Source organism: Tupaia chinensis, unplaced genomic scaffold, assembly GCF_000334495.1.
Source record: "Tupaia chinensis unplaced genomic scaffold, TupChi_1.0 Scaffold000081_1, whole genome shotgun sequence".
NCBI classification, from domain to species: domain Eukaryota; kingdom Metazoa; phylum Chordata; class Mammalia; order Scandentia; family Tupaiidae; genus Tupaia; species Tupaia belangeri.
Window position 1 is genome coordinate 553,866 of NW_006159542.1, and position 11,219 is coordinate 565,084.

Sequence of the window (11,219 nt, forward strand, 5' to 3'; positions counted from 1 at the left end):
CGATCCTCAGAAGTTCTTAAACTCTCCTCTCCTTCCACCAAAGTGACAGAGAGCCCAGAATGTAACATGAGGGCTGACAACGCACCATTTGCCCAGCTGGCTTGGAGGCAAAGACTTGTTTAATCCACCTCAATGATCCTTTCGATGACCAGCAACAAACGGGTAAAGTGCACTGCTGGGCTTGGGAACCAATGTTTCTCGTTAAGATGTGCACACATCTCGGGGCAGAAGGGATCCTCCTGGCTCCTGGCACAAGCCGCATGATGAGACACCAGAGGGTATAGGGTCTGAGGGGTTCTCAGGGGCCACCTGCCCATCCAGCCGGCTCCATGGGTAAGCAGGCAGGCGAATGCAGTATGTGTTGACACAGCAGGCCAGTGGATGACCACAACCCACTCACTGTCCCCTTCCCTGTGAGAGACACCCTTTTGCTTGTGGATACAGGGGCTCGTTACACTCTAAAGCAATGACAGAATAAACATCTAGTCCTGACAGCCCTTGCTGGCACTTGCTGCAAGATGGAATAGGTTATATGGAGCATGTGGACAGTCCACAAGGGCGGCCACTACCCTCAGGAAGCTAGGGGCACTTGCAATGAGGCTGTGTGTGTGACTAGGGAACCAGTTTCCATTTCATTCTACTTTAATTCACGTTGGTCTGAATAACTTCTGTGGCTGTTGGCTTCTGTACTAGCCCACGAAGGTCTAGACACAATTCTGTGATGGGACTGCAAGCCACAGTGGGAAGCTCTGATGCAGGAGGTGCCCTCGGATAGCACCCTAAATCAATCCTCTTCTCTGTTTGCTGAACAGAGTCCCATAGCAGACTCAAAATGGCCCTAGTAGGACATGCCTGGACTCCTGCCTTGTATTTCTCGATGGGCTTGTGGTTTGCAAGGCCACAGGGTCACACAAAGGAACTCACACCTGCCCATTATAGCCTGGACAATGGAGCAGCAGGCTGCAAGTTGGAGCAAAAGACAGTGATCATCTCAATGAAAGCATCACCAGACCTCAGGTCACCAGGAATAATGACCATGGGGATTTTTAGCCAGAGGTGTTAAGAACACACATAAGCTGAAAACAGGGACAGAGGAGAGGGCGCAGCCTCACACAGAAGTGGGAAGGAGATTAGCAATGCACCTGCCTAGAGTGCAAGCAGGATGCATTTAATGCTTTAAGCCTAGTGGCTATGGTGGTAAAAATTTACAGATTAACTCCAGTGTCCGCTTGCTAATCCTTTGCTGTTAGGGTGACATTATGCTTCTATATTTTGGGCATAGAATGTGGCGTAACAGAATGGGTACCAATGACTTCCTAACAGTTTGTCCCTTCTTATCATAGTTTAGCCTACTTTATAACCTATGACTTCTCAACTTCAAAAAATTATTTGAGACAGCTTACCCTAAAATCTATAGATAGAACGATGAACTCATGCCGGGTGCGTGTACGTGTGTGCCCAAGATCCTGAGAGGAGAATGGAAGAGAGGGGATTACAGCGTGTCCATCCCCCCCGGGGGGTGATTTCTCGCTTCCTGTCTCTCTGTCTCTTTCTGTTTTTCTGGCAAGTGCACGTGCCCTATAGCAAAAATCTCTTCAAAAAAAAGAAAAGATTATAAAAAAGAACCTATGAATTCATGAAAACAAGAAACATAGCAAGACTCATATAATAATGACAAGAAAATTACAGAAGGGACCATATCAGAAATCTGGTCTGAGGCAAGCAAATACACCTGAGCATAAATGTAGCTCTGAGTTCCCTGGTAATCAAGGCAAAAAGGAAACTAACAGATTAGATACTTTATCAAATAACAATAAATCAAGCCAGCCTTTCAGGAGAGACATATTTTTGATTTCTGGCCCTGAGCTATGAGGAGAATTTATTACATTAAAAAAGAGAAAGGGGCCAGGTGATGGCATGGTGGTAATTCAACTGGACCCACATCTGAAAGGTTGTGGGTTCACATCATGGGTCCAGAAATGTGCATGCTCATGACCCTGGCTAGCTGAGAGGCAAGGTGGATCGTGCTATGAAGACCCTGCTGTGCGTACCTATCTCTCCATCTTTCTCTCTTATGGAAGAAATAAACTTTCAAACCAATCAACAAGCTAAAAATTATGTTTGGACATAAGAGGACTTAAGTGCAAACTGCCCTTGAAAGAATTTGACAAGGGAAATCAAAGATAGTCTTTCTATTACTTTTTTCTTTATACTATTTTTCCTAATTTATTTTATGTCTCTTCCTTCCTTCCTTTCATGAGAAAGAAAAAGAGACAAACACTCCCAACAGGGACCGATGGGATTCTTATGCTATGATCTCCCTTCAGCCTCAGTCGGCCCCAGGCTGTGGGCACACATGTACTTAATGTGTTCAAGGAGGTCTCCAGATGCGAACCTGCAACCTTCCCATGTTGGTGAACCTCCCAGAGCATTGTGTTAACAGCTGTACCACTGTCCAGGCCCTGCCAGTATTAAAAACAAAACAAAGGTCTGGAGAGTGTACTCTTGGTATGAGAAGGCTTTGGGAAGTAAAGACATTCCCAAGATCTAAATCACATGATGCTAAAACTTTGATAATCTAGAAGTCCCCGTGGCTTAGACCCTGTACTTCTGAAATACAGAATGATTTAATCTAGACATAGCTCATTCACTGGAGAGAAGACTTCCAAGAGACTAATGAGTAGTTTGAAAGCAGAAATTTTTTTTGAAAGAAAATTATTTCTTTAATTTTATTTATTCATTCATTTATTTTAATTTGACCAGAGAAAGACACATAGAGAGGTGTTAAATGAGAAAGCAAGCTGCCAGGTCTGGGACTTGAACCATGGTTGGCCATGTGGGAGTGTCCAGCACCTTAACCACCACGCTACCAGCTGGTACAAGAGTGAGAACAGGTCTCTGTCATAGACAAAGTGCAAACTCTGGCAGAAAGCCCACTGGAGTCTGACTTACGTTCGTTCTTTTTTTAAAGATTCATTTAATTTTATTAATTATTAGTATTATTCTTTTAATTTGACCAGGGAGACAGAGAGAAGGAAAGTGAGAAAGCAAGCTGCCAGGTCCAGGACTTAAACGATGGTCGGCCATGTGGAATTCCAGCATCTTAACCACCATGACACCTGCTGCACCTGACTAAAGTTCTTAGCTGGCGCAGGGCACTCGAGGGAGTTGGCCATCGGTGGTGACTCCCCTTCAAATGGCAACCTGGGCCTGAGCAAATCCCTCAATAGCCAAAAAGCATATATAAAGAAAGAAAGAAAAAACCCACAAGTTTCTTACTCTCGGTGTGGGCTTCGATTCTGAGAAACTTCGGAATCGCTGTCTTTAGGGGACAGGGATCCCTTGTATGTGTAGAACACATCTTCAGTTTCCGTAATGTACGTCATTTCATTAGCAAGGTTGTCTGCGGAAGAGTGGCGTGGCTTTCTGATTTCGTGCCGGAGCCGAGGACTTCGCCTGGGTGGGAGAAAGGTTGGATGTCAGTGTTGAAAGTAAATCCCACTTAAAAATTTTATCAGCTTCAGTGACCTAGCTCTGGGTGCTGGCTGAAGGGTATCCTGACTGATATTAAAAATCTAGAGTCTGAGGACCAGCAGATGGGTGTAATGGTTACATTGCTGGACTCCCACATAGTCGACCACGGCTCAAGTCCCAGACTTGGCGGCCTAAACTCATGCCGGGTGTGTGTGCGTGCATGCCCAAGATCCCAAGAGGAGAATGGAGGAGAAGGCATTGTGGTAGCCATTCCCCCTAAGGGGTGATTTCTTGTTTTCTGTCTGTCTTTATGGCAAGCGCACATGCCTATAGATAAAACCTCTCAACAAAACAAAACAAAACAAAACAAAACAAAACAAAACAAAACAACCTAGAGCCTGTTGGGACCAGCAGGTGGTATAATGATGGCATCACTGGATTCCCACATGACCGACTGCAGTTGGAGTCCTAGACCTGGTGGCTTAAAACTTGGGCCAGACATGCCCAAAATCCCGAGAGGAGAATGAGGAAAAAAGGGATTGTGGCGTGTCCATCCCTGGAGGGTGGGGTGGGGGTGATTTCTTGCTTTCTGTCTCTCTGGTGAGTGCATGCGCCCTATAGCAAAAACATCTTTTAAAAAAAATCTAGAGCCTGTTACCTCATTGCTAGAGCTGCAGAATTCACCCAGGGTAACATATGCCCAACACCCTCAAGTGGTATAGTCCTTAGAACAGTGGTTTCACCTTTCTAAAGAGTCAGGATTCAATTGATTTATGCCCTTTGTGAAGTCGAAAAGTGTCGATTTAGGAAGTTGTTCTTCCAGGGTAGGTCAAGCTCTCAAGACATAAATAGGCCATACTGACTAATGATCAGACAATTTTTCCTCATTTGAACAATATAAATTAAAGGTTAGAAGCCAAAGTATATTTCTCAGCAAAAATCAAATTTTTTCAACTACATCCCTTTATGTAAATTTCACCTGAATGAACAGGAAATGTTTTGTTTTTTAAAATCGAATCCTTATTAAACACATGGCATTAGACAGGCATAAGAGCACTGCCCTACTCTCCAATCGCAGTAGTCGTGTGGCCTAGGCCACCTCTCCAGGCCTCAGCTGTACTTACCTGAGGATGAGTCAAATGAGGCAATGTCCTTGGGACATCCAGCACAGCCCCTGGGTGTCAGCTCCTGTGGTGGGTGGTCCCAGCCTGCCGAGTTTTCTAAGCTCTATTTCCTCTTATAATTCTTCTACCTTCCCTTTCCTAGTTAGCCATTTCTCCATGGGACTCTCACAGCCTCCCTGATTTGCAATCCCCTTGGACCTGGATGATCAATAATGCTGTGCCCAAAGTAGAAGTAAAAAGGCTCTTGTGACTCCTCAGGAGAGGACCTATAAATAGCAGCGAGAGCTCCAAGCCACGAGTGTGGCAACATCTAACCCCACTGTTCTCCTGGATCTTGTCCTGGGCTTCTCCCCGGGTCCCTGGCATTACTGCATAAGAGGTTTTCAAATAAATTAGGCTGCTACTTTAAAGCATAAATTTACCTCTTTAGGATGAGGTGTCTAAATATTGGAAACCAAGGAGTAAATCTATTTAGTTATGCCATGATGTGTTGTGTTTTTTTCCCCCCCAATTTTACAGAGGATGCATGTACTCGCCAGAGATGGACAGAAAGAGAGAGAGGAAGAAAGCACCCCCCAACGAGGAGTGGTTATACTGTAATCCCTTCTCCTCTATTTCTCCACTTTGTCAGGATTTGGGGTATGCATGCATATGTGCCCAGCGTGTTTCTACAGGTCTGTCTTGTCTGTAAAACCATACTCTTAGGCCAGTGTGGAGCTGGGGCAATATTTCCCTTTTAGTTTTTTTTTTTTTTTCTGCCATCACCTGCCCTTTTTGGAGGCATTTACAAAAATTACCTGATGTCTTTGGGGACTATTACAATATAATAACAGTAGTAATTCTCTTTGGCCCTTTAAAAATAAGCTTATGGAGTACTTGTACATTAGTATTTCATTTGGGTTTTTTTTGTTTTGTTTGTTTATTTTAGATTTTTGTCATAGGGTGCATGTATCTGTTGGGGAGAGACAGAGAGAGAGAAAGTGAGAAATCACCCCCAAAGGGGGATGATCACACAACAATCCCTCTTCATTTTCCTTGGATGTGGGGCATGCATACACACAGGCCCTGCATGATTCTCAAGCTGCTGGGTCTGGGACTCAAACCGTGGTCAGCCATGTGGGAGTCCAGTGCTTTAACTACCACACCTCCTGTTGGCCCCCATTTGTGGTAACTTTTATGTCCCTTTTACAAATGGGGAGAACTGAGACCAGAAAGGTAAAGATACTTGTTTATTATCAAAAAAGCCAAAACCTGGGACTAGCAGTTAGCGTAATGGCTATGTCACTGGACTCCCATGTAGTCTACTGCAGTTCACAACTTGGACCCAGTGGCTTAAACTCACGCCAGGTGCGTGTGCGTGCGTGCCCAAGATCCCGAGAGGAAAATGGAGGAGAAGGGATTGCTGCATGGCCATCCCCCCATGGGGGATGATTTCTCGCTTTCTTTCTCTCTGTCTCTCTCTGTCTTTCTGGCGAGCGCACGCGCCCTATAGCAAAAACCTCTCCAGAAAAAAACAACCGCCAAAACCTGAGTCTGGGTCTTTCAGCTGCAAACCCAGTACCCGTCCCACTTTGGTAAACTGCCGCTTCCTTCCTTTTAAGCTGAGTCCATCTTCTTAAACACTCACGAGCTACTCCCTATGTGCACCTGTGACTGGTGAGAGTCTCACATCCTTACAACATGCGTATCGTGGATCTTCGTTGGCTTTCCCCAGAACTTGCTTTGCAGAACATCAATGGGAAATGTGACATTAAGTTACACAGGCTTCTTTATCACAGGACTTCTGGTGTTTCCTACGTACCATGGTTCCAACAGGGCATTTCAGAAGGCAACGTTTTTTTAGATCAAAAAAGTGTCTTAAAAAGAGTATCTCCAGGCCATTGGGTGGTGTGGTGGTTAGGGTACTAGACTCCCATGTGGCCAACCATGGCTCGAGTCTTGGACTGGATGGCATGAAACTCACACCAGGCACATGTGTGCGTGTGCACGTGCATGCCCAAAATCCTAAGAGGAGAATGGAGGAGAAGGGACTGTGGTATGGCCACCTTCCTTGGGGTGATTTCTCACTTTGCCTCTCTTTGTCTTTCTCCAGCAAATGCACCCGCACTATGGCAAAAACATTAAAAAAAAAAAAAAAAAAAAGAGCATTTCAGCTTTACACACTACAGAAAACGTTTAGCTAGACTTGTGTATATCATGAAAACATTTACTTCTGCAAGAGCTGAAAATGGAAATGTAAACTATGACCATAGGCCATCTATACTTAGGTATTTATAAGTTGGGTTTTTATTTTTGAAAGAGATAAAGTGTTTACTGGCAAGGAATACAAAAAAGAGGACATACCAGTTGGGGGTTATAGGAGGAGACCGCGAAGGTAGGCTCTTGGTTTCCAAATGCTCCACTGAGAAAGATCTCCGCATGGCTGGGTTCCACACCATCCCTCCAATCACCTTCTTGCAATATTGGTTATTCACAGATCTGAAAAACCAGAGGCAAGATCACCTGACATTCACCAAGGAAGACACGATGGTATACCACACATGAAGGAGAGTCTATACACGCCCCCACCCCAGCAGATGCCAGATGAACACCTTGATGACATCACGGTTATGAGGAGTAGGCAGACTGGTCCAAAGGGATTCCTTTCTGTCCTGGCTTTCCCTTATGTCATATCTTCTCTTTTAATGAGAATGCTTTCCTGTTCTTATCCTGTAAGCAATGAAGTTGCTTCCAGAATATAAGCAAACCTTACCAGATTAGAAGGAATTCTAGGGTAACATAGACGTACACTTCAGATAATTTCTAAGACTTTTCACTTTACTCACACAAATGAAAGGAAAGAGACACAAACATCCTTCCAGGTGCTATTCGCCACCCTCACCAGCAGAAAACGACATAGTAAAAGCACTGGTAAGTCTTGGAGAGAACTTGAGAATACACTTGGAAAGCATAGTTTCAGGCCATGCCCTTTGAATGTGCTACCCTCAGGATACTTTTGAAATATACTTATACCCAGAGAGTTCAGTTTCCATGTTAGCTATCTGGACCCTTCAGAGAATTAATCATCTGAGAGAGTGGAGTTTGAAGCCTGTTTAGGAGTAACACTTTTGGTTCTGACATTTCTGAATTTTCAACTATGTCTGAATGTTTTCTGAAACCATTCTACATATTTCCTATGGCCTAAAGCTAACCAACCAACAAAAACAATAAGAACGAACAAAAGAACATCAACAATACGAAACTCCTCCTACAATATCATGTATTCATTTACAGTAAGAAATGCTGTTGCCTGGATCAAAATGCTCACAGCAGCATCACTAGGAGAATCTTTCCTCTGAGGTGGGCCCACATCAGAAACCACATTCCCACTGATTAAGAGCACACGATCTGGAATCAGCAGATGGCATAATGGTTATGTGGCTGGACTCCCAGAGTCAACCCAGACCCAGTGGCTTAAACTCATGCCGGGTGCATGTGCATACATGTGCAAAATCCTGAGAGGAGAATAGAGAAGGGATTGCAGTGTGGCCATTGCCCCTGGGGCTGGGGGTGGGGGTGATTTCTTGCTTTTTGTCTCTCTGGCGACTGACTATACATGCCCTATAGCAAAAATCTTAAAAAAAAAAAAGAAAAGAAAAGAAAAAAAAAGAGCACAGGATCCAAACAAGGGGAGCAAGCTGCCTAAGTCAAAGGTTTAATGTAGCCGTTCCCCAAAGCATGTGTCATTAGGCTATTAATAGGGACTCTGAAGAAGTGTTCCATTGTCTCATACGCTTGGAAAATACTGAACAAATTCCTTCCCTTTCTCTTTCTTTTCACTAGACAGGGTCTCGCAACATCATAATTTTCTTGCCTTAGCCTCCCACGTAGCTAGGATCACAACCATGCACCAGTGTCCCTGGCTTTCAAGATGGTCTGGGACTCGAACCTGGGACCTCCCATGCAGCCTCAGCCTGCTGGGTAGCAGTGACAACCAGTGGACGTCACTGTAGCTAGGCCTGAACAAGTTTCTTTTATGTGGACCCTCTCAGAAGGCCCAATAGGCTCCAGCAAGCAGAATGCATGCTTCCAAGCACCTCACTATATGTGTGTGTCTCTGAGGGCCCAGCAAATCACAGAAGCTCTCTAAGTGGTAATTTCCTCATCTGTTACCATGAAGACACTGAGAGCTGAATTTCACGGTATGCTAAAGCTGATACTGGTAGTAAAGAACTGCTGCCTTGTGTCCTAGAACCCCTCCCCCATTTCAAGTGACCCCATGTGGGTATTAAAGATGACCGCAAGTTCTTTGTCTCTTGTGACTATTTTCATCAAGAGTCACTGTGCCAGTTCTGGACCTCGCCTGAAGAAGACTGGCTGAACTGGCCGTTGGAATCCTGGGGTTCCGTGTAAGAAATTAAACTATCCTGCTGGAGAGGCCCTACAGAGAGGCCAAGGGGTCCAGGTGGCTCTACCCTTCCAACCGACTTCAGTATGTAAGAGAAGTTCTCTTGAGCCCTCCGCAGCAGTCCGGCCACCAGGTGTATATCACCAAGAAACAAATCCCAGTCTATACCACACCAAGCAGTAGAACCACCTAGTCGAACCCTTCACAAATTCCTGACTTGTGAAATCACAAAATCTTGAAATGAAATAGAATGGCTGTTGCTTTAAGCAACCAAAATAGACGCAGTTTATTATGCCATGAAAGATGATCAGAACATAGTCCACCTGCACTGACTGCAGAGAGGGAGGTTTTGCAAATGAGGGAATTGAAGCATTAAATTAAAACTGAAGTAAAAAAAAAAAATGAAGTGACAGAGGTAGGATTTGAACCCAGGCTGTTCAGCAACAGAGTGCATGCTTCCCATTACCTATCTAAGCTTCCTCTCAAATGGCCTGAAGGATTAGGTCCAATCTATGTCAAAACTATGGATATCTTCCAATAAATTACTTTCATGACTCATTCAATAAGAGGCACTGGACATCTAAAAATAAAAGACAATATTATAAGAGCCAAAAACCTAAAAAATGCATTTGCTCTTAGTTCATCTGAAGCTGAGAATGATCATTTAGCACCATAAATAGTATCGCTGATACTAACAGAAATTTGCTACTGAGTCTATAAATTAGACTAAAAGGCATCATAACACTTTGATGCAGTTCTATCTATTGGATAATGGCCCAGACATGGGCCTCCTTTAATTATTAAAAGCCACATCAGCAACAACACATCATAAAAATAATTTTGGAGGGGACTAGCAGGTGGTATGGTGGTTAAGGCACTGGATACTCCCACATGGCCGACCACAGTTTGAGTCCTGGACCTGGTAGTTTGCTTTCTCACTCCTCTCCTCTCCCCATGTCCCTCTCTGGCCAAACTTAAATAAATAAATAAAATAAATCATTCTTTAAAATTTTTTTTGAAATCCAACAAATGATTTAGAAATGACGGGAATTGGGGCCAGCAGGTGGCATGGTGGCTAAGGGCACTGGACTCCCACATGTCTGACCATGGTTCAAGTCCCAGACCTGGTGGCTTGCTTTCTCACTTTCTCTCTCTCTCTCTCTCTCTTTCTCTCTCTTACTCACTCACTCTGTCCCACCTCTGGTCAAATTAAAAAATAAAAATACATAAGGTTAAATAAAATAATTAAAAAAAAAAAGAAATTATGAGAAAAATTTGATGGGGGCTGGATGGTCATGCAGTGATAACGTGATGCTTTGCAAGGCTGACACACATGGGAAGGTTCCAGAGACCCCCTCCCTGAGTGTTACAGGCACATGTATGCCCATGATCCAGGGCTGGCTGAGGCCAGGATGGTTCATGGCACTGTGACCCTGCTAGGGATGTTGCCCTCTGTCTCTCTCATTCATAGAAAAAATAAACAAACTTAAAAGACTTAAAAAATATTTTTTGCTACCTCTTATACTTAGAAGGCAGTCTTAGAGCAAAAAAAAAAAAAAAGAAAAAAAAATATATATAACCTCAAACAGATAAGGAGTCAGGCTTGCAACCTGCCCTCTGGGGAAGCAGCTTAATCTGCCCAGAAGATCACACATTTCCCCCTGGAAATAGGACTGCAGGCCACACCACCGGCAGTGTTCAGCCTCAGAGGGCATTCTCAAAGGTAGTAGGAGAGTTAATTCAGAAAAGGGCATGGTCTCTGCTGTTTGGGCTAGAGGAATAAAGAACAATGGTGTCTCCACAGACAATCCTACACTGGAGATTGTGCCCTGCTGAGGACTTCAGACAACCACCTGACTTCACTGGCAGATGCAAAGGAAGGGGCAGGTAAGAAAAGGGAGCTAACAAAACACGATAGTAACGCAAAGTTCTGTGAGGCTGGCCCACATGAGAAGGATCCAGATCAACACCGAAAGCCGTCCCTGAGTATAGCAGGGACAGGTGTACTTGTGCCCACGATCATCAGCGCTGGCTAAAGTCAGACACGGATCATGACATCAAGACCCTGTTGGGTGCATCTCTCTCCTTCCTCCCTCCTCTCTCTGTTTCTCTGAAAGAAAGAAATTTTAAAGAAAGAAGATGGAAGGAAGGAAGGAAAGAAGGAAGGAAGGAAGGAAAAAGGGGGCCATGGGCCAGCAGGTGGAGTGGTGGTTAAGAACACTGGACTGCCATAC

The 11,219-nt window shown here is 44.4% G+C and overlaps 1 protein-coding gene across 1 annotated transcript in view; it reads right to left on the reverse strand.

The window, feature by feature from the left end:
• Positions 1-11,219, reverse strand: part of PTPN3 (protein tyrosine phosphatase non-receptor type 3) — a gene marked incomplete in the record, with an annotated part of 137,680 nt that overhangs the window by 48,299 nt on the left and 78,162 nt on the right. Inside the window, 2 exon segments of the mRNA XM_014585378.2 lie at positions 3,280-3,456; positions 6,942-7,076. Of these exon segments, the coding sequence (XP_014440864.1) occupies positions 3,280-3,456; positions 6,942-7,076 (312 nt within the window).